This window comes from Nicotiana tomentosiformis, chromosome 4 (assembly GCF_000390325.3).
Source record: "Nicotiana tomentosiformis chromosome 4, ASM39032v3, whole genome shotgun sequence".
Lineage (NCBI taxonomy): Eukaryota > Viridiplantae > Streptophyta > Magnoliopsida > Solanales > Solanaceae > Nicotiana > Nicotiana tomentosiformis.
Window position 1 is genome coordinate 96380886 of NC_090815.1, and position 24750 is coordinate 96405635.

General features: G+C 33.6%; 3 protein-coding genes across 5 annotated transcripts; all 3 read right to left on the reverse strand.

Moving 5' to 3' along the window:
- Nucleotides 1-2268: 2268 nt before the first annotated feature.
- Nucleotides 2269-9344, reverse strand: LOC104118591 (uncharacterized). 3 transcript variants are annotated; one of them, XM_033652134.2, is made up of 9 exons: nt 9076-9344; nt 8588-8639; nt 7792-7865; nt 6872-6973; nt 6465-6605; nt 4220-4271; nt 4060-4133; nt 3203-3292; nt 2269-2615 (listed from the first exon to the last, which is right to left on the reverse strand). In XM_033652134.2, exons 1-9 carry the CDS (start codon nt 9198-9200, stop codon nt 2585-2587), a joined length of 741 nt encoding a protein of 246 aa, XP_033508025.1. In that variant the 5' UTR covers nt 9201-9344; the 3' UTR covers nt 2269-2584. The 3 variants fall into 3 exon arrangements, with proteins under 3 accessions (XP_033508025.1, XP_070056133.1, XP_070056134.1); XM_070200032.1 differs by having other exon boundaries at nt 2269-2610; nt 9076-9343; XM_070200033.1 differs by having other exon boundaries at nt 2269-2628; nt 9076-9343.
- Nucleotides 9345-10882: 1538 nt separating this feature from the next.
- Nucleotides 10883-18467, reverse strand: LOC104118604 (ras-related protein Rab7). Its single transcript, XM_009629883.4, has 7 exons — nt 18207-18467; nt 18034-18060; nt 17568-17667; nt 17293-17439; nt 15756-15836; nt 15497-15639; nt 10883-11305 (listed from the first exon to the last, which is right to left on the reverse strand). Exons 1-7 carry the CDS (start codon nt 18257-18259, stop codon nt 11242-11244), a joined length of 615 nt encoding a protein of 204 aa, XP_009628178.1. The 5' UTR covers nt 18260-18467; the 3' UTR covers nt 10883-11241.
- A 2715-nt stretch (nt 18468-21182) lies between these two features.
- LOC104118611 (probable WRKY transcription factor 51) lies at nt 21183-23486 on the reverse strand. The gene is made up of 3 exons (XM_009629891.4): nt 23083-23486; nt 22811-22957; nt 21183-21518 (listed from the first exon to the last, which is right to left on the reverse strand). Exons 1-3 carry the CDS (start codon nt 23394-23396, stop codon nt 21317-21319), a joined length of 663 nt encoding a protein of 220 aa, XP_009628186.1. The 5' UTR covers nt 23397-23486; the 3' UTR covers nt 21183-21316.
- Between the last annotated feature and the right edge of the window lie 1264 nt (nt 23487-24750).

Here is a 24750-nt window from a genome sequence, read left to right on the forward strand (position 1 = left end):
AAATGAAATAAAAGTCTAGAAAAATATAAATACAATCCAAACCCGGATCTTAAGTGAGGAAGGATGAAATCCTTGTGCTCTTACTTCTCCCTCTTCTCTTTAGCTTCCTTAGGTTTAAGGTATGTCAAAGGTGCCTCAAAAATGGTATTTTGGTGTATTTAAGCTGCCCCCAAATAACCCCGGAAGAAACTACCTTTTTCTTAGCGAAATAGGACTCTTCTCGGACAGGACATGCACGGCCGCGCACCTGGAGACCTGCTCGTGTACTTGGTCGCACATTTTGCACATTGTTCTGCTCCAAGTGCGTGCCCAGTGCGCGATCTCTCACCTATATGGCATGAATTGGGAATTTGGGAAAACGTAAAACATGAAAGTTGTAGCCCTTTTAAATAGGTTTCTAATGATATATTTTGGAGCCCAAACAGATTTTTGAGCGAAAAGTTATGTGTATTTTACTCGCCAATGCGCAATATGCCTGCTCGATTCTTCATTTCGTTCTTAAAGTGCACTATCATCCATTGATCCCCGAACACGATCCCAACTTAATCCTTGGGATTTTACTTAGACTTCAAAGCTCCAAAATAGCATGAATTTATGCCACAACATCTACATCGCTCGGAATCACTCCTACAGGGCATAAAACATATAATAAGTGCAAAACACGCCTAATTAAAGGTCAACATAAGTAAAGTGCAGTGAATTAGAGTGCAATAAGTGACTAAAATACGAGATTATAACCTACCATCATTTACATGGCAGATGAATGAGCCCATATTCACCTTTGATAAATTTCAAAATTCAAGGGATTCAATCCCAATTTTAGTTGGTATAATAATCGCGAGAACAAGCAACATAAGAGAATTCACGAAGAATCTTTTTCAACACTTACCCATGTGAATTCTCATTTATATTTGCACATCATACTTAAATCAAGATTGCTAATATGCCATGCCTGATAAAACTGTCTGTATCAGTAAACTTCAAGTTTACATCATGATATGTGCAATTGTTAATTAAACTCTCAGTTTACTATGACATGGGTTTTTATATCAATAAACATCCATTTTAGTGTGTCATGTAATTTCACCATATTTTTTTATTTATGTAGTACATATCAGAAAATAAGGAGGGTAATTTTCATATACATATTACCCTGCTACAGTTGTAGTAATATAAAGTATTAAATCTTCTCATTATTTATAGTTTCAATATAACTAACCGCTTTCGCGGATACTTTAGAAATTCAATAAGTTTCTTTGAAGCTTACTACAACACAATACCTTAATGATAACTAATTTTATTCCTCAAAAATAGTAATAATTGGCTCTTCCAAAACTCTCAATTATTTTTGTACTACCATATATTCATCAACATCTATATAGTGAATATCTCTTTTAAAGAGAAAGTTATACCATTATGGTCATGGTCAAAATTAAATGCAAGATCTGTATCTTGCATTATTGTTGTCCTTTAATGATTACCTTGCCAAAATATTTTAGCGTACAATAGGTACGTGACCAATGACCATTCATGCCATAATAATGACATTATTTTTTTATTTCATCTCAAATCCCCTTCTAGAGGTGAGTGTGGTATATTCACTACCACTAGCATGTTCATATTCTTCCAAGAATGAATATGTATTCATAATGATTATCACATTATTTTCACATTCACTGCAGGAATGGAACATAATAATCCATGCGTGCTTTATAAATTCCCATGCAATATCATAGTCAGTAATATTATCTCCACAGAGTTTTAATTTAGAAGTAATTCTGAGCATCGCCGAATTGTATTCAGAAACAGACTTAAAGTCTTGGAGTCTTAGATGAGCCCAATTATATCGTGCTTGTGGAAGTGTGACCAACTTTAAGTTGTCATATCTTTCCTTTAAGTCATTCCACAAAACAAGTGGATCTTTGACTGTGAAATATTCTATTTTCAACCCTTCATCAAGGTGATGACGCAAGAAAATCAAGGCCTTAGCACAGTCTTAGGTAGATACTTTATTTTTATCTTTAATGACGTCTCCAAGATCCATTGCATCTAAGTGAATTTCAGCATCCAACACCCATGACATATAGTTCCTGCCCGAAATTTCAAGGGCAACAAATTTTCTTTTCATAATATCAGTCATAATTAAAAGAGGAGAAAAATTATACCTTAGTCTTCTCAAAAAGCTTCTTGAAATGGTAGAGTCTCGTGCTGATAACGTGTTATGGAATAATAGAAAATAAAGTAAAATAAGAGGAACTTAGAGGGAGATAATTGATAAACTTTTCTTCATTAATATTCTTCAAGTGTTTGGGCCTATTTATAGGCACTTTTGCATGAAAGGATTTGGCCACTTGTCCAAAGTCTTGATATTTTTGTTGAAAGGTCTTGCCACTTCTTGACATTTGTTGAAAGGCCTACCTGTTGAAAGCCATGCCACTTGGCCATAATTTGGTCCAAGTAATTTCATAATACATAGACATTCATTTTTAATATTATTTATAACAGTTAACGTATTCTTAAAAAATAAGAATGGCTCAAGAGTTCCACTATCAAATCAAACCAAATTAGGCATAAAGCTTCGTACTCAGTTGATTCCTTCATACCCGTTTTCTGCCCTAGTAAGAACAACTACAACACAGGTGAGTTTCTGAAAATGGGGGAAAAAGAAAAACAGATGCGGTAAACAAAGAAGTTATCAGAGAAAAAAAATGCTTGTTAATGTGTACAGAATTGTTAAGAAGCGCAAAATGATATTTGATTGAACAAATATTGTAAAATACAAAAACAAAGAAAAAGGTTCGTCAATTGTTTTAACCTACTAAGCGCATTGATATATTCATTGCCTACAGGTTTAAGAAAGGTTTCCTTAATGCAGAAAGAGTCTGAAAGTTAGTCCATATTCCATTAGAAAAACAGAAGCAAATAAAAAGCTCTATATTCTGGACTTTCTAGTTCTGTTTACCAACCTTGAAATTGTTTCAATCACTTGCACTAATATAAGCAAATTTTAAATATGGTTTAACTTGACCAGAACAAGGATGTCAAGGAGGGATTTTTGCTCAAAATGCAATAGTACAGTATTATTGTTGTCGCTGCAGAATTAGCAGGAAATAATATCATTTGCTTGTTCACAGGATTCACAGATAAAACTCTTATGTCATAACGAGGGGAACACGCTTAAACAGATGGTGCACAAACTTGCCTGTTGCGGCTGCTGAAAAGAATAAGGTAGACGGGATCTTGAGATGAGAGACTGAAAAGCTGTAGAGCAATATAGGCGCATGTGCTGATGCTGAGGAAATCAACATAAAGTCTGAATTAGAAATAGTCCAAAACGAGCTGTTGCAATTGCTATAACATCTGGAGTCAGGTCCAATACATGCTCACGACCTGAACACACGTATCCATTGAAAACACAAGGAAAAAAAAAAGATATTTTTCTTCCACAATGGAAAATAATGAAGCCACCCTTACACTCATATGATGAAGTTGAAAGAGACATTTCAAGAGGCCATGAGGAAAGTGGGGTTGTTTCCATGCTGACAATTGACAAATACAAATGAAAAATCTAATAATTTCGAGTCTTATCTGTAACATATTATATGCAGGTCGGAGTGCAATTAGGAGACTAGTATTAAATCTCTCAGAAAACACGAACTAGATTGGACTATTGTTACTCTTGATGGAAATATATATTCATGCTTCAGAAAAACTCTAGAAACTTAAAGCTTGATGCGACAAAGTGGGCATAAATTGCATATTAGTCAATGCAGTTGTTGCAAGAGGCAAAGACTGGAATTTTAATTTAGTTCTTGTCAGATAAGCAAGATATTGTAAGTTATTTAGACAATATCATTGAACCCCTTCTATTCAGAATCATATGAAGGTATGCAAACATATATTTGTGAACTCCTCGTTCCACCATATACGAATGAGACTTCATAGGTTGCTCTCACACATATCGAGCAATGAATAAGATGTCATATACCTATGGAGCTAACTGCAAACCGATACCATTTATGAATTAATATTAGAATAAATCCAACAGCAAAAGCATACCTGCCAAAACAAATTAATAGTATTATCCAGAAAGCTGCACTTAGCCAACTTGATTCCTTATATGCAACCCAGACCTGGTAAAACAGTGTAACCCATATAAGGTCAGCAATCTTCAAACACCAGTGAGACTAAGAGAAAAGATAGCTATTGAAAAACTTGCCGAGAGAGCCACAATATTGACATAGAAATCAACTAGTGTTGCTGACAGCCACCTGCACGGATATTGAATTCTTAGATTGCATGTCAAAGAAAGATTTATATCAAGCAAGTTAATATTCGACCAATGTATGGGATGCACGCAGAGGCGGAGTTTATACATATTCAAGCAAGTTGATATTCGACCAATGGGTTCGGGATTCTATTCCTTCTAAGTTACTGGATTCTAAATTAATAATTTATACATATTCAATGAATTTTTAAAGACAAATACAGAGTTTGGACCAAAGTTACTGGGTTCGGCCGAACCCGCGTCCGAAGCTCTAGCTCCGCCCTTGGATGCACGTGTATCACTTCATCACAAACTCACAGGGTTTGCTTTCAAGAAGAAACTTTCAAACAAATTTGCAAATGATGGATTGCAGCCCTTTGGACAAAGAAGAAAACAGCTTTCTAGACTGACAGTTTTCCTAAATCCAGGCCCAAAGAATGCCCTGTACATAGCAAATCCATGTAATGGAAGAAAAAGCTCATTTCAAAAGTATTTCATAAGTTCAATTTTAGAAAGCAAAGAAGAGGATAACAAATACAACATTCTGATTAAAATTTAGCATCAGAACAACGCGTTGTTAGGTTTAGAATTTTAATGATGATTAATAACAAAAAGCCTTGACTAATGTAAAACTACTATCTGTGCAGATTCACTAATCAAATCCAAGGAGGCATAAGAGAATTAAGAAGCAACGGCTCTGAAGAATACAAGGAAAGAAAATCAATCTAGCATATCAAAGAGCCAACGGCTATGATATTCAAATCTGCCCATCAAAGGAATACAAGGAAGGAAAGGGAATCAATCAAACAAGCAAGAGATTCTCAAGCATACAAGGAAGGAAAAGAAATCAATCAAGTACGAGAAATCAGCGGAAGAATCAGGAGCAAATGATTGAAAAGACAAAGGAGCCAAACTGCACATTGAGAATGAATCTGGTTGTACTTCACACGCTGGATTTATGAGGCTACCCCTGGGTCCTACTCTTAGAAGATTCTGCCTCAAAAGGAAAAGTCACACTATCAATTATTTTCAACAATCTCAGAAAGAGGAATTAGGAACTCAATCGAGCACTATTAAAGAAGAGGAGGAAGGACGAGGAAGTTTACGCAACCTAACACATGTTTCTATATCTTTTTAGTTCTTAGTACAAACACAGTATTCTTGAGTTTACTAGTGTCGCAAAAGATAAAAAGAGTAAGAAGACAAAACAAGAGTTGTGTCAAGCAAAGATAAACATTGTTGCTGAATATCGTTAGTGGTGAACGAACTAAAACCACAACTGTTGTAATGACTTAATATTGAAGATCTAAGAGAACCCTAGTGACCCAAGAAACTGGATGTAGGTACCACACCGGTACTGAACCAGTATAAAACTCCTGTGTCTTTACTGTTTTTGTTTCTGCATAATTTACTTCTTCTGAAATCAAACCTGCTGGAAAAGATTAGTCGACTATTTCTCTCTCTAGTCAACTAAGTTTTTAAATTGGGCACAATTCACCCCTCCCCTCGTGTTTCACACATGTCTTCCGATCATAGAATGTGAAATTCCATAGATACTTATCTGTCATATGTCACACTGAAGGTAGTATCAAGTTTTCCGGGGAAACTGAGAAAGCTCAACATAGATCAATCCAGTCAAATATTTTGATATTTTAAGTTCATATAGTATTATCAAGGACTAAATGATAGTATGAGGTAAGATATCATCAATAGTCTTTGTCCATGCAAAATGAGCAAGTCAATCAAATTATCAGACAAACAAGTTATACATTTTAGGAGCGCAAATCATTCTCAGTAACCTTATCCCAACCTCAGATCACTGTAACAAATATATTCTCTCATTTAGGAATCTCATTCCGGGAAAGACATATACTTCCTGAAGGATATAAGATGCTGAAGAGCATAAAAGATACTGAAAAAATGAGAAGGGTGTTTTCCTCCAGAGTAGCACAAAGACTTCCAGTTAAGAGAAGTTTCTGCCACTTCCCTTAAAAGTGCATCAATTTAGAAAGCAAAACAAAGAAGATCTAGCTATTAGCTCAAACAAGAAAACAAACAAATATTTTAAGTGCTGACAAAGTAATCCGTCACAACTAATATCCTCTAAAATATGTTCCAGTCTCCACTTTACTAGGAAAGACTATAGTCAAAGTTGATGGTCATCTGATTAAAAGTTAGGAATAAGTAAAGAACTTACGGAGTGAAAACATCTCTGCGAAATGGAGAACCATCAGTTACAATGGTGTAAATCAGTGTCCCTAGCATCAGACAGCCCAAAACAAGAGATAGAATTCTTGCAGTTAAAAGAGAACACTTCCTCCTTTGTTCTGTTTCATTCCTAAATCACAAAATTTCATCAAATCATTGTAAGTTAAGCTCATTTTCAGAAAGAAAACTAACACAAATAGATGTGTCTCATGATATAACATTGATGGGAGAGCTTCAAACTCCAAGTAACACTTATTTGTATCAGTTAAAGTTCTACTACAGTTCTTTTCTGCAAAGAGTAGGTTATTACACAGCCTACAACCACATGACCTGATAATATAATTTACTGCAGGGTCTTGTACAAATAGAAAGAAACATACAATATCAGAAACTTACTTTTTCTGGCGTCGTAATAGGACAAAGTAAATTGGATCCTGTATAGATTCTTGAGTTGAAAGATTCAGGAACTGCAAGATAATGTAGCCACATGTAGTAATGCTGCGAAGGGGTTCGAGAAAAGGTTATCACAATCCCTGAATATATAGTCACAAACTGATAAACGTTTATGGATAATATTGTCTGAACACCGTTAAGGGCAATAACACCATGGCATTCTGATGCCATAAAAGGATAATACAAACTGAAAAGGAAGATATTCATTGCCAATAGAATCTAAGAAAATTTTATCTTATGGAATGCTGGATGCCAAAGGATATTAAGATAAATGTGCAGTCTCACACATAGAGGATATAACGAGAGAAAGGCACCTGTAATAGTTTGCCAATACCTTATGCAACCTCCAAATACACCAGTCCCTTGGAGCAACATGATGGCGATTGAAGGTGCTAAAAGGGAATGAAATATGCCTATATCACATGGAGGAGAACACAATGGCAGCAGAGATCCATGTAACAATACCAATTAGTGCGGACCGAGGATCAATTTTTGCAGTTACACAGATATTAGGGTCATAAGGGAGATATTTAGAGAATTTCTAAAACTTTGCCTTACAAGACAAATTTCATGCTAGTACTGGAATGAAATGGGCCAGAATATAGCAGAATATGTAGAGGATTCATGTTGCATCGGATCGAGGTATAGTTGATCGATTGATTGATTGGGTGTATACCAACAAAGTTATCTACATGGTTCCATATAAATTGATTGATTGGTCACTCTTCATATATGTGAAAATTCCAACCAAGAATTCAGTCTTATAAAAGATGCTTAGAGAAAGCTTAAAGGACAGTCATCATCTAAACTAAAAGTTCATTGTCGGTACAGTTGTTTTGTATACAAGAATAAGGTAGGCATACCTTCCTAAACAGAACAGCAAGACCGCCCAAAGTAGTGCAGTAATCCAGTTCGATTCCTTGTAGGCAACCCAGGACTAATATGATAACACAATGCCAAAACATGAGAGCAAATCTTTTGGAGATAAGAGCAGAGAAACATAGCAATATGTGATGCATTCAGACCAATATCTTGGAATCACAAAATTGTTGTCAAAGCAATTGAAAACTAAAGGACCTCAAAGACTCACCCCAACAAAAAATAAAGAGACAAGAGAGTCAACTACAGGTTAGATATTTTCCTAATCAATGTTTTGCTTAAACTGCAGGATGACATTATACATTAGTGCAAAAGAAAACTTCAAATCTCAGCTTAAGGCCATGGATTAAAAATGCAGACTGTAAGATGCTAGTTTTACTAGTATTTGCACAAATGTCTGCGGCTCTTAATGAAGTGTAAAAGAGATTTTCAGTTTTCAGCTAAAGGCTATTGATAAAAATGTGAAAACCCGATGCTAAAGTTGACCCAGTCCCCATACTAAAGTTCATGATCAATTCTAAGCCTAAAGCTATGGATAAAAACGCGAAAGCCTTCACACTATTGGTGTTAAAATTCTTCCAATTCCCACATTACATTAGTTACTAGCAAATCATGTTATATTAGCACTAGCTTTGAAGCTAGTTGAGTTTTAACTATTCGTTTATAGGCAAATTCAAACATGTTCTCTTTAATGTCCAATGCTAGTGACACTGTACCAAATAAAAATCATTGAACTTCAGAGTAAACATTCAGAAGCACTAAAAAATAATCATGTCATACCCCTATTGCAAAAATGTTGATGTAGAAATCTATCAAGGTTGCTGCCATCCACCTGCAACATCCATTCCACCAATTTCAAATTGTTCAGAAAACAGATGGAACTAAAACTGTTTTTCCAAAGTCAAATTCTCAATGCCTAGCTAGTTCTTTTCTCCTGACCATTCTCACAAAAATGCTACTATATAACATAAGTGTCAGTTAAGACGTAATTAAATAAATAAAAACTGCCTCATTTCTAACAGGTTGAAGGTGCTCACATAAATTAATATAGTAATAGAGCAGATAGAACTACTGAACACAAAATATTATTTATAAAAAATATATTTTCACATATATAAAAGTATTTTTCTTTTAAAACAATTTAAGCTTTTAGATAATGCCGTTCCATAATTCAACAAAGTCTACAAACTTTTTTTTACCATTTATCCAATCAAGAAAAAATCAAAATAGAATAGTAATTAGTAAGATAGAGAGAAAAGAAAAAATACGGGGTGAGGAGTTCTAAGCGGAAAGGGAGGCCATCTGTGACGACAGTATAGATTACAACGGCTGAGGCCAAACATCCCAACACGGCGAAGAGACTTTTTAATGCAATTGCCAATGTTACAGCCATCTTCCTCTACTGTGTCTTCGTCTACCAGTTTTGTAAATGAGGAAAGGAAGCTTGTTAAAAATGGAAGAAAAAAATGTGAGAAGGTCATTGCTCCACGTCCACTGAGTTTGTGTCACTGTCTTCAAGTTCAAAATTTCTTGTATTTGTAGTCATAATAATGGAAACGAGTTGCTTCTTGTTGTTGTTGATCATACTTGATAAGTAAAGTCTTTCATTTCATGACTTCATTCCCTTTCAAATAAAAGGTACTATACTATATTTGCAAATTAAAGTTTCTTTTTTTTTTCCAAGCCAAAAAAAAGAAAAAAAGAAAAGAAAGGAGGAAATAAACGTGGAGAGAGCAATTGGTACACTAATATTTAATTCATTCATTCAAGCAGAGATTGGAAGCACATCATTGCCTTTTTTTTTTTTTTCCTATTCAATAAAAACAACAAAAGAATATATTTTCCAAGATTAATTATATCCAATTAATTATATTTTTCACGATGTTGTATGGGGTTGAGTGTTGGCTAGTCAAGATCGCTCACGTCCAGAAGATGAAGGTAGCAGAGATGAGGATGTTGAGATGAATGTGAGGATGTTGAGATGAATGTGCGGGCACACCGGGTTAGATAGGATAAAAAAATGAGGTTATATGAGGACAAGATGCGGGAAGCGCAGCTTAGGTGGTTTGGTCATATGAGGAGGAGGAGCACAGACGCCCCGGTGAGGAGGTGTGAGAGATTGACATTGGAGGGCCTACGGAGAGGTAGAGGTAGGCCAAAGAAGAGGTGGGGAGAGGTGATTAGGCAAGACATGGCCCAACTTCAGCTGACCGAGGACATGACCCTTGATAGGAAGGTATGGAGGTCGAGAATGAGAATAGTAGAGTAGGTAGTCTAGAGTGTTCATAAAGTAGTATTAGCATACAGTCTCGCTTTCTGTTGGTAGTAGGTTTTTATGACTAACCGTTGTTTCTTTCATTGTTGATCACCTTAATGTCTTGTTATTTTTATTCTGCTTTTATATGGCTTTTTGGTACTGTCCCTTCTTGTCTATATTTTCATTAATGTGGTGCTTATACTTTCCTAAGCCGAGGGTCTATTGGAAACAGTCTCTCTATCCTTACAAAGTAGGGGTAAGGCCTGCGTACACACTACCCTCCTCAGACCCCACGGTGTGGAATAATACTGGGTATGTTATTGTTGGGTATGTTATTGTTGTTGTTGTAAGTATATCCAATTTAATTGTGGATCAACCTATTTTAGTTTTTGCTACAAAATATATTTCAATCCAAGTGAAATGTCCCGTTGACTTTGACAGTTTGATCTTCAATTTTTCCTGACCTATTGGGTATTCATACAACCGAAACTTAATTGCAACAATGATTACTGATCTTCAAAGTTTTAGGTTGAAAAAATCATCTGGAAAATACTCATGCCCATCACTATAATCTATTATCTAGAGCGAGTTATGCTGAAACATGATTGTTATTTATTTAGTCATGTGCAACCAGAAGATTGGTATCAATATCATTCATTTAAGTCTCCTGTAAACTTACACAATCTGGTGCTACTTCTGCATACCTGAGCTTTAAAAAGAAAAGATAGTATTTTTTCATCCGCTCCATGCATGAAGCAAACAGTAATTTTTTTGCATAACAAATAATTTCGCCTAACTGAAAGTTCATGGAGTAACAGTTACCAATCCAATTCATTGTTATACGTAGATGTAGAAAAATACAATTTTCAGAGTATACAATAAAATCCAACCAGCCAGGGTACGGCAAAATGCACAATTAGAATCTTTCTCAGAGCCAAATGCAATACAAGGAGACATTCCTGAGTTCCTATACCTCCAGTGTCTGAATGTGACAAAGATGTACTTCTTTCCAAAACAACACTGAGGAAATCAATAGAATATGCAATCTTAAGTGAAGAGTATATGTAGTAATGGGTACAAAAGAATGGCTACGGCCTGAGAGTAACGATACTGTTGCAGGAAAAATAGGCAACAACAGCGATTACATATAGCACTCAATGAAATTGCTTCATCCGCCTTAACATGCACAGCCACCTCTTTGCTCCGTCTCTGAAACTGCCTCCGGAATGCCCTGGAAGTATCTGGAAAACAGAACACAAGATTTTAGTATATGCAGGTTCCCTAGCTGCCAAAATGCAGTAGTTGAATGTAGAGGATGAAGAACATAGAGTAGGTTCACTATCTGGCCTACCAAAATGCATTTTCACTTCCACAGTCGCTATATCATTAATAGTCGGTAGTCAATCAGGATATTATTACTCAATTATTCTACGCCCTGTACAGAAAACTCAGGGAAAACCATTTAACGTACTACTGAGATATACTAATTCCGATTTCCGAAATACTTTTTCAGGTTCAAAGATTAAAGTGATATTATCTTATTAGAAATGCACTCTAACAAGATTCATTGGAGTTTATCCTAATAACCAACCATTGCCTGTCTAAACTTTCATTGTTACAGAAGCAGCAGGCGCCATAGTAGAACATCCTATGATGAAATGACATTCCAACAAATCTATGAGCTCTTGAACTCTTTATGAACCATACGTCAGAGTTACTTGAGTTTTGAGCTACCACAACATATTCCATTTGTTTTATGAAAAGTAGAGCAGCGATCATTGCACCAAAATATATAGACCACTAAAGCTTCCCTGATAACACAGAACATCTGTATCTTGCAGGCACGCCAAAGGCTACAGAATATAAAAGCATGAAGTGCTATATCTATGAAAAACTGATGCTACTGTCCATCACTTCCTTCTGATCCTAAATTCTGTAGTGAATAGAAAATTTATCTGTCAAGTCTGTGTAATCAACTCTAACATAGCACATTATCGACTCTGTTTTTCAGTATCAGGCTTTTAGGCAGGTAAATTAGTGAAACCAAACAAAGTCACCATTGTCTAAGTTATATCTCCCAAATCAACACAAGTATAGCCACAAAATCTATTGAAGACGTCAATAGTTGACGACTCTACTCTCTGGAGTCATCATCAAAAGTCTGGTCCTTTACAACCCAACCATGCCTAACCTCACCACATTGATTGGACTTTTTAGCTACATTATCAGGTCAAATGTTAAGCTCTGCCACCAAAGACTTAAAATCTGCATACCCTTGTGAAACGGCTATACTGACGGCGTTAGGCGGATCACTGAAGAATTATCACTAATTAAGCACTCAATGGTATCTTCACTTCTAATTTCAATTTCTCTTGAGGTCACTGTTAGAATATCAAGTGAATATGTATCTACATTCATATACGTCTAAGTTCATTGCTTGAATAAGGAAAATCATATAGAATATGATACATGATACTAAAAATATTCTGTATTTAACTATTAAGTATCCGCTTACCTTATTAGTATAGGGATTGATTATCTACCATAATTGTACATATCCTAAGACCCCTACATAAGGAGCACCTATTGTACATTGTTAATCGATTTCTCTTTTCACTTGGTATTAGAGCCTTCACAATCTAGAGACTACGGAAGCTACCAGCACGGCCAAAAGTGCTGCTTGCCTAGCCAATGTTTTTTTTCTTTTATTGTCTGATGACACTCCTCGCTCCATCAATTGCTGACCCTACATCTAGATGAGTGTTTACGCGTCATTCCTCTCCTTAGGATTGTTCAAGCACCATTCATTTCTCTGGCGAGAGACGTTACTTTTTATGCGACCGATGTCCTAGAGATTTGCAACACCATATTTGTTTTCGGTGATTGAAAAAAGATCTTTTTTTGTGTGTAGTTCAACGAGCATATTCTTTCATTATGCAGTTACCAACAACTTCTCGGAGGAAATAGTTCCAACAATGCATTTATATTTTGTGATTGTGCATGAATCCAGCGAGAATTCGGTATCAACATTGTATGTTTTTGATAAAACCAAACTCAAGTTGCTTTCCTTATTTTAAGTTTGAAAGGGCATGTTAGAATATCAAGTGAATATGTATTTAAATTCATACATATCTAGATTCATTATACTTGAATAAGGAAAATCATATAGAATATTCTATTGAATACCTTAGGTTATTTGATATTTAATTATAGAATATTTACTAACCTTGTTTGTATAGGATTGATTACTTACCATATTGTACATAGCTTAAGACTCATATATAAGGAGCATCTCTTGTACATTGTTAAACAAGTCAATGAGATACCATGTGAAAATAGAAAAGAACTTCTCATTGAATTGATTAACGATGTACAAAAGGTGCTCTTTATATAGGAATCTTAGACTATGTATAATATGATAGCTATCCAATCCTTATACTACTAAGGTAAGTAATATTCAATAATTAAATACAGAATACCCAAGGTATCCTATAGAATATTCTATATAAATTTTTTATCCAAGTACAATAAATCTAGACGTGTATGAATCTAGACACATTCAATTGATATTCCAACATGGCCCCTCAAACTCAAAGTGGGAAAACCAACTTGAGTCTACTTATTTTTAGAACATGGAAAGTTGACTTCGAGATCTCATTGGAACTGCACAATCACCAAAAAAAGAAACAGTGCTGCAATTATTTCCTCTGGAAAGTTGTTGGCAAATGTTTCGTGGAAGAAAGTGTTTCTTGCACCACAAGGAAAAAATATATTCTCAATTACCAAAAAAAAGATATGGTGTTGCAAATTTCCAAAACATTAGCAATGTAACTTGAATGGGCAGAATACTGAAGAAATTCAAAGTTTAGAGGACAGCGTCGGTTGCATAAAAGTTAGCAGCACCAGTCATCGAAAAGATGAGCCGATGCACAAACAATCCTAAAAGAGAGGAATGGCGCATGAATGGCTATCTGGAGATAAGGATGCCAATTGTAGGAGAGAGGAGGGTCATTGGGCACCAAAAGGAAGAACAAAAGAAGATAACACTGCCCAGCGAGTGGCATGCATTGGCTAGTACAGTGGCCGGTAGCAGAAGGTATTTGAGTTTCTACCAATATTGTAAAAGCTCTGATACCATGTAAAAAAAGAAAATCTTCTCATTGACTTGATAAACGATGCATAATACGTGCTCCTTATCTAGGAGTCTTAGGCTATGTATAATATGGTAGGTAATCAATTTTTATACAAACACGGTAAGTAAATATTTTATGATTAAATACAGAATACCCAAGATATCTTATAGAATATTGTATATGATTTTTTTTGTTCAAGTACAATGAATCTAGATGTGTATGAATCTAGACACATATTCACTTGATATTCTAACAAACTTTTTTGCACTTTGGTTGAACACCCACAGACCACCACTTCACATTGCCTCAAAATCATCTCGAGTCTTACACACATCGATTCATTAAAGACAAATGAATGAAATAGCAGGAGAGTGCACAGTTAATCATCTTTCTAGTTCCAGCAGTAACTTTTCCATATATTTGGTTATCCAGATACCTTAGATGATAAAATTTTGCACACCAGAGCAAATCAACTTCAACATTCAAAGGCTCAATCTTGGAACTGTCGGGTTAGCCTTTCATTCCAAGATCAATCTTGAAAACAAGTTCTAAAAATTTACACAAACTGCACGATTCAAAAGTGGCTAACTACAAACTGAATGGGGCTAAAATTGTAGCACTTCATTTAGTATAGAATTGCCGAAGCATCAATATTACTTACATTTTTGAAGATATGTAATCATAAACTTGACATGAAAGTTTGGGGAAGCTCTATGATTCAAGTAATATCTTTTGCATGTAACAAGAAAAGAGTTTTTTAGATGGTTTTTTGAAAGGTTGATTCGAGAAGCTTTTCAAAAATGTTTTTTGGAATTACAGAAAACAAAGACATGCAAGGTAGTTGTTTTTTCAATGTTGCAATGTTTACCTTGATCTAAAAACAACTCTTAGCCTTATTTTTTGGCTAAGAGTTTTTTTTTACATGGTTTCCTCTTTTTCTTCTAAAACCTTTTTGAGAAAACAAAAACCAAACAAACATCTTTCCCATGATCAACAAACATTTAATGTTAGTTTCATCTAGTCCGCTAGAAAACATTCTACTTTCAAGGGTTCACATGTTAGAATAAATATACTTGACATACAATAGACCCTTGTGGTCCGGCCCTTCCCCGGACCCCGCGCATAGCGGGAGCTTAGTGCACCGAGCTGCCCTTTTATTTTTTATCTTTGGGCTCTCATTACTTAAGCTAGCTCATCTTATTGTTACCGCTAAGTTTATAGGTATGTAAGCATCATATCTCATACAAGCAACAACCAACAAACAAAGCTTTGTTTATATTCAAATTCACATATACTTACATATCTTGCTCATGTTCATTGGCCAAAGCAGTTTTTGCAATAGACAAGAATGCAGCATCAACATTTATATCCTCTTTCGCTGATGTCTCAAAGTAAGGTATCCCTTTTGAAGCACACCATTCCTTTGCTTTCTTCTCAGAAACCTGTTCAGCATGCAAAAGATAAATCAATTACAAATGTCGCACAGAATATGAAAAGGAAAACTCTCATAGAATCCAAAGTCCATAACTTGAAAACTTTAGCACTACGATTATCTTACCACTCTGCTATTTCCACCATCTATATCAATCTTGTTCCCCAGTAATATGAAAGGAAATGTTTTAGGGTCTGGTGGATTAGCCTGCATATCAACAAATTCTGTCGGTTAACATGGAACAGAGCTAGTCTTAATTTAACAATCACCAACACAATATTTGCATGACGAAATGATAATACATTCCAATGTTACACCAGAAGAAGTCCAATTAAGATCTGAACACATAGACCATATGTGAAAACTCTTTAGATACACAGCATAATCCCAAACCTTTACTTGTTGGGATCTTACACAGGAAAGAAATTGCAGGAATCATCTACTTCTATAAAATACTCAATGTTAGGCTTAAAACTAATTTCTCTTGTAAAACATGCAGGCCTAGTAAAATATAGGGCACAATGGAAGAAAAAGATATATATATATATATATATATATATATATATATATATATATAGGCGATATTAATGAGTTGGGATTAAGTTTTAATCATGTTAGTATGATTACTTTAGGTTCATTATTGTCTAGGAGTCAGATTTATGCCTAGTAGAAAATATGGATAACTTCTAGTGCTTTTTATTTTTAATTTACATAATATAGGACGGAGATGAGCTTAAAATGGAGCAACATGGACTATAAGAATTCATATAGACGACCAAATTCAGAGACATGGCACATTGATTCATCTGCAGGGAGATCATTAAACAAAACGCTGCACTATACTGTTTGGTTTTTATAATTATATGTTTGCATATTCGTGTATTCTCATTTCTACATATACACACAACCAAAATGAAGCCTTATTTCCTAATGTTCATTTCCCATTTTTACAGACAGATATATGAAGGGAAAGCAGCTAGTCCTTTTGTTGGTTTTGTTCAATTTTGACTCTCTTCGTCTTCTAACAGTAAGGTTTAAGCATTAAATACATGATTATATTTTGACTATAAATCCTTCTTCTGTAAATTTTTCCAATCATCTTGCAGACTTGCACATTCTTCATGTACATGTTCCCACTTAGACGGAAGAATTTGGGTAGTACACCAACTGAAGCAGCCTAATAAGACTTTGATGCACCAACAACAAACCAGATAGCAAACTTAATGCTCTTTCTGTTCTCATTTTCTCTCTTCAATTGGTTCACAAGTCTGCTCGATGCTTTAAACAAAAGATGATGTGGAGAATAGAAGATGGAGGGCATTTCTACTAACAGATAACTAGTTTAATCTCTGCAATACCCAGTTCAATTCCTAAATAGGTATGCCTTTATATCTTGGTCTTTTGATTATAGGTTGCTCATGAGTTCCATATACCAACAGAACAAACAATGCACCTAAGTTCAGTTCTAGCCCTAATTAGAATACGAAAAATAACCCCCATCGGGATTCAAAGAAGAAATGTCCATCCTAAGCATCTCAGAGATGTTTGCCTACTCGTCAATAACATGACTCTTAGCAATGTATAAAGCAGTCAAGAAACCCTAATTCACTGAACAAGAAAAAACCACTGAGACAAATAAATCCACGGAGAATAATCACCCAACCTGTTTGAGAAATTCTTCATGCCAATTGTCAAGGTTATCAAAGGATCTCATAACATTGACATCATAGACCAAAACGCAGCAATCTGCACCTCTATAGAATGCAACTCCAAGACTCTGAAATCTCTCTTGGCCAGCTGTATCCCATATCTACCAAACAAGAACACAAACACATTCAGCAAATACATAATCCCCGAAAATCGTTCAGCTACTCTTATGCATTTAAAAGCACATAAACATCAGAATATTTTTCACATATAAATAACCAAGAAACTCACTTGGAGAGTAACAAGCCTGTCATCAATTTGAAGCTCTTTTGTCACGAAATCAGCTCCAATTGTAGCTTTATATTGCTGGCTGAACTTCTTGTGTACGTATCTTTGCTATAGGTCAAAGATCCCACATGTCCAAAACTTATAAACCCACCCATAAACGGTGATTACAACAAATATACGGTAAACAAAAGAGCCCAAAACAATACTCCCTCGGTTATGTGATACCTTTCTATATTTAGAAATGATTTAACTTTAATTTACCTTAATGATCTGTGCCCAGTCAAACAAGCACGGAGGGAGTAAATACTTACAGGTATTTGCAATGCCATAAAAATGAACTAATAATAAGTTAACTATAAATTGAAGCTAATAAAAGATAATTGATAAAATCGAAATACCCAATTCGTAAATTAAAAAAAAAATTAAGCTTTGACCTCCAATAATTAGGGAATGTGGTAGAGAAGGATACTGATTCATTAATGACGTTTTACCAACCCTGAAAACGATAAAAAGAGAAATGAAATTAGCATTATATACTCCAAAAATTTTCCAAATGACTAGCCCTGGGATCAGAAATTTCTCAAATATAAAAAGTTAATAATGAAAAAAAAAAAGAGAGAAAAGAGTTAAAAAGGGACGTACCCACTATCGCCGAGGACGATGACTTTAAGCAAGGTTCTCCTACGCATAGACATGGTGATAAGAAAATCAAATTAACAAAAGGTGAACCCTTTTTTGGTTTGTATTTTCCCTTTTGGACTTTTGGGATTTCAAATCTGGGTTGACAATTTTCAGAAGAAAAGAAATGGGGTTGTAGAGAGAGAGAGAGAGAGAGAGAGAGAGAGAGAGAGAGCAGAGGAAAGCGGCGCCAATTTCGATATTTTCAGACACCTATTTGTTGGACAGATGAGCAAATACTGTGTATGGACATTGTTATGTTGCAGTAATTATTACTTAGACTATATATTAATTACTATCTTTGTAATTATGTACTTCTTACGGTCAAAAATAAATTCATCCAAGGTTTTGATACAATTATTAAAAATTTCATTTGATAACATTCATCGCAAAAGTTATATGACTAAATTATTATTTAGCTCTCCTCAAAATTATAATTTATCTAACTTTAGACTTTTTAAATCATTTGTTGGAGCAATGATAGTTATAAAAAAGAAAAATTGACATGGACTTGATTTCCTAACTTATTTTGAACCATATTAGTTTGGACTTTGGCTAAAATGACATTTATTTTAGAATCGTTAATTTGATCTCAACGAACATATATCAAGAAAAATACTTATTCGGACCTAAATCATGCAAATAAATATTAAGTGTATGACTTTTGTCCTCTACATAAGATTTATCACTTAATTAAAATAGTTAAGTGGTGTTTATTTTCATTTTAATTAATTATTAGCATGATTTGATGTTTGAACGTTTTTTAACAAGTATATTTCTTATTCCCATTTGATTTAAAAATTGGCTAGCAAAGTGAAATACATTAGGAAAATATCATTGTATAACCGCTCTCAAAATAATAGTCAAAAATATATATATATTTTGCATATTATTTGTATATATATATATACATATTAGTATGTTATATATAAAAAAATATATAAATTTTATATATTTTTACGGCTATCAAATATAATTAGTTTCGACCGCAAGGTAAAAGTAATTTTTGCCCAAATACATTAGTGTGTATAATTGTTCTCCTTTAAGAGCCCACGTTTAATGGACCTTGGGTTCGGTATTGTGGTCTAACGTCTTGGAGTCGAGAAGTATTGCCATCATTTTAGTGTGAGGATTTGGCATGGCATGACAATTAGGTTCAACAATTGGCATAAAAAAGTCAACATTTTAGGATTTGGCATATGGTAGCATAAAGTTATTCTCTCTCTTCTAATGGTTTAATCACCGTCCTAAAAATAAGTTCCATCAAAATTATTTTTCTTAAAAATAGTAAAAAATATTTAAAACACTCCCTCTCATCTCTCAAAGCAACCATCATCCTAGAAATTAACTTCCATTTCCTTAAGTAGTATCCGAAAAAAACTCTCAAATATTTTTAAATTATTTTTCTAGTTTTTTTATATGTATATCCAAATATATATAATACAATAACAATTATATTATTTGTATATCACAATATATAACATAATAATAATGTGTATATCAAAAAAGTATATTAAAATTTTATTTTTCTTCTTTGTATAATACATTTCAGATTGAAAACTCAAGTTCAAGACGACTCCACATGTGTATCCCCTATTGTATCCTGTGTATATCTCTATGTACATCAGTGATATCCATAAAAATTTGTGTTATATATCCGATATACAATATGATTACACGGGCGTCCATAAAATAATTATGTTGTATACACGATATACAAAGTGATATATACAGACGTCCTTAAAAACCTATGTGTGATATACACTGATGTACATGATATACAACGTGATATACACATGTCACAGTTGGATTTTTAGGTCTGATTTTTTACCTGAAACCAGTCTAAATTACTTCTAATCTAGCTCAAATTTTGCATATAGCCTCGTTTAGGTTTTTTCAACCAATTTCAAACATACCCACTCGTTCAATCCAACCAAAAAAAAAAAGAGAGAAGAAAAACAAAGTTGAAATGTATTTTTTTCTCTTAATTTTTGCTTCTGATTTTCTCTGATGTGAAATCAACCTTACATTTTCATACCACTGATTATTTTGCATAATTTGCAAGAATTTTTGCTAAACTATGAGAGCGAAAGAGAAGAGATAAAAGAGGAAATACAAGGAGAGAAGGGGGGAGGGAAGCTGTGAACAAGAAGAGAAGTGAGCGGCGAAGAGGGGGGGAGCAGACGGTTTGGGACCAATTATTTGAGAGAGAATATATAACAGAGTAGTGTTTTTAGGATTTGGCTATATAATGTCAATTGTTTGGGGCTATCTTTGCCAAACTTAATATAAGGCTAAAAAATTGCCTGTGTTATCCCCTGATGCCATTTTCTCCTTAATTTATGAGTATCTAAACTTCAACAAATTTCAACTAATTTTCATCATAAAGTTTATATGAAAATCTTCTTTCTAAATAGTAATATGGTAATTCTCCCTCTTCGGATGATTATGCCATCTTCCAATGGTTGTGTTGGGATACAAAAGGAATTTTCACTATGAAGAGTGAGTCATGTTATTTTTATCCTCACAAATTAAAGTGCAAGTTTCTTATCACTTATCATAAAATAAAATAAAATAAAAAGAAACTCTCCTTCACACAAAAAGAAATATATGACGAATTTCCTTTGATTGTAGTTGGTCAGTTATTCAATGTCATGTAAAGTGATGAGTATAAGTTATGTACACTATAAATATATAAATATTTTATACCCTCAAATTAAATTCATATAAACATGTAACTCTTCGTAGCAAGACTAATATAGTAGCATGAAAAGTAAAGTAATAACTTGATATAACCAATTAAATTGCATTGATCAATAAACACAGTTTAATCCTTAAACGATAGATATTATAGTTATGCAACTAAATTAAAAGTAGTATAATTACTGACTGAAGTCACCATTAGAAAATAACTTTACCTACATATTATATTTGACATGATTATATACAAGGAGTGAGCAATTAATTATATATAAAGAAGTAGTACATATATATTTCCTTCCTATATATAAAGGGATTGACACATATTAATGTTTCTAATTATGGAATAAAGTCTTCTAGCAGCTCCAAGAAGATCACCACAAAGAATCTGCTAATTGCAAACTCCATTGATCATTGTGAAAACTGACTGTTGACTTTTCTTGGCAGTAAATGATAAAGGGGCTTTCATGATTGTGTTTTCCTTCATATGTTGTTATCAAATAGCTGGAATCATTTCCATCTCTTTCCACCTTCTTCTTTACCTTGCAACATCCACTTGAACACTTGTAGTAATTCCTGTTTAATTTAATTGGATTAGTACATTTCTGATATATGTTGTATTCCCTATTGGGATACATATATATTTCATTTATGTGTTATTTTATCTCAAGATGAAAGGTGAAAAGATAAAAAGAAAAGGAAAAAAAACTAAACAACAATAATTATACCTCAATTCCCAGCAATATTAGTTAGTTGAGATTATTGGCCGTATAAATTCTTAATATTTAAACATATTTTCTTGGTTCAATATTACAAAACTATAGGTTTTTCAAGCGCCACAAGTTTTTTGCATTTTCCAGTGGTATATAAAACCTAAAAACTCCTAACAAATATTGGATCGATCTAAAGTAGACTTAATAACATGATTACTAAAACTTAGTTTATTGTTATACATATTATTTTGTTCATTGTGCCATAGTTTTCATTAGTTTTACATGAATTCTAAGAGAGTGTAAATCGTTTGAAATAATTTAATTCCGTGTGGTTCCAGGCAAAATAGAATTAAAGTTTTAAAAAGTGTAGAACAAAGAATCTAAAATTTATAACTAAAAGATATTGGAATAAATTCGATAGGAAGTTAGGAACCGACAAGAATGAATAAAGCAGATGCTAGCTGGGGATAATCTGCATCAGTCAGTCGCTGACTTACTGCTCCAAGTCTTCAATATATCCATTGTGAGTTAAAGAACACATTTAATCGCTATCTCCTTTAAAACTTTATTTATGTCCCATTCATAATGTATTTTTGTGCCTGACCTAGTAGTTTTAATTCAATTCTTAACTTGTTATTTTAAATTATATTTTAGAATGCTTAAAGTTCAAATCTTAACTTGAGATTTTTGTTGTGGGAGTTTGGGGGAGGGGTTATGAAAAAGACGATTTCCAGAATCAAGTGACTCAAGCGCAGTCTATTTAGACCATAATTTGTGATACTCATATAATAGGACGACTTTAGATATGTGTGTGTATATATTAAAAAAGGTACATTCTTTAAACTCTCTATCTAAATATTTGTGTGCCCGTACTTGTGAAAAAATGAATTTTAATCAAGTTTGAGCTTCTAATCTTTGCAATTCTTAGTTAATTAAACAAACACATAAATGAAAGACTTCTAGCACCCAATAATTGGCTTTTGTATATTTAGTGCGTGTACAATCCTTGAATATTTCTGAAATAATCCACCTTCAAAAGCAAAAGTAATAATACTATATATATAGAAAGAATTTGCACCAAAACATCAAAATAATTATCATATTAATGTAGACGATCAGTTCGCAAGCTAGAACTTAGAAATTTGATATATTTACCTTGGATTTGTGTTACTTTTCACCTTCTTTTTTCCATATTTCCTCCATTTGTATCCATCATCCAAGATCTCAAGCTCGGTCTTTGTTCTAAAAGCAATTGCATGCTTTTCAGCCTTCTTTTCTTTCTCTATCCCCTTGCTTGAATTTCTTTAAAACATCAACATCAAACAAACAAGTGAATAAATAATTAAATATATAAACCATTAAAATCGATCAATGAATAATTATCAATATTCTCCAGAATTATCACCCTTAGTTTAGTAGTGACTTACTCATTCATGTGAATATTTGTTGGTGTGGCATCAAATGAACTAGCTGATGAGCAGCTTCCACTATAGGTACTAGTGCTTATCTCTTGTTGCATGAAAGGATTTTGTGAATAAAGTGAAGTATTAAAGCTGTTATTTGAGTTGGAATATTCTTCACTATCATTAATCAACTGATCAATAAACGAAGTGTCAAAATCTTGATACATATTGTGGCAATGATCTTGATTCATATTGATGAGAGGAGAAAAGGCAAAATTAGGGTTTATAGTTTGATGAGAAATATTGATTGTTTCTTGGAAAGTGGAAGAGCCAAACATGGTTTAAATATTTGAGAAGAAGCCAAAGAAGAAAGACTTTAGAGAGTCTCTCAAAATAGAATGAATGATGTGGTTGTGTTTAATAATTTGATAGTGTGGTTTTATATAGTATTATAGATTGTGTGGTTAATCTTTGTGTTTTGACATGAGCTTCCTTACCACCTTCCTAGCAGTATCTATGGAGTTTCTTTAATTTACCTTTTTTAAGTGTCATTCTTCTTGTGTCATCATATGACGAAATAATTGAACAGGTTAAGTTTGGAACCTTTTTTGTCCTTTTTGGGCCAAAAGCATATTTAAAAATTCTGAATTAATAACAAGGGATATATCTTAAATTCAGAATTAATGCCTGCCTTTTTTTTAACGATAGTGGGTCCCCCAGCTTGCATGCACGCACCATGATTATTTTATTAGGTTCCTGCTATCTCCGTCAATACAAATATTAAATAACTCTACCCATTAAAATTTAATTAGGTAAAACTTGACGCCTTATTATATATACTCGGTTTACACAAATAAAGGTTAATCTCGTAATAGTAATTTGTTTTATTATAGTTGCATGATCGGATGCCATTTTCTATATGCAAAACAGCTTATGTAGTTATGCTACATCCTAAGGTTGATTATCTGATGTAATATTTTAATAGTTAAATTGATATGGAATGGAGTGAAAGAAAATGAAGTTTTTATTTTAAATTGTAGATCAAAATAACACAAAATCCATGAAAAACCAATCAAATGATTCTTCAAAATTTACTAAATACAATTATCACAACCAAAAGGACAAATTTGGATACTTTTCAGAATAAAAAACTGCTGGTAGACATAGGAGCAACAGGACTTAACGAAAATGTATAATTCATGAGGTTCCTTTCTGGATTTCTTTTCGAGGAATAAACTTATGCTATATGTTGTTGGATTATTATCAATTGATAAAATTGTTCAGCTTTTTCGCCTATGGAAAAAGGATTTTGGACTCAAACTATGTTAATTCATTAAAACTCAATTGATAGTCCTTAAAAAACTTCAAAGCTTTGATTTTGAAAATTAAATTTTGCGAAATTATTATTTGTTTGGATCGGGTGTAGAAACAACATACAAAATATATATAACTAACATAATTGTATACAAATTGTATATAAACTGTATGTAAATTATAGTTTTTGACCGGATTTCTATATATTTTGTAAAAAACTTTAATTACTTTCTGTAAATAGAAAAACATAGACAAACCGGGTAAATAGGTTTAAGATTTTGTATATACAAAAAAGTCGTAAAAATTGCATGGGGCTCCATATTTGGTAGCCCCTTTTTAACTTGTACCTGTTTGCATCCCTACCCGTTTTTTTTTTAT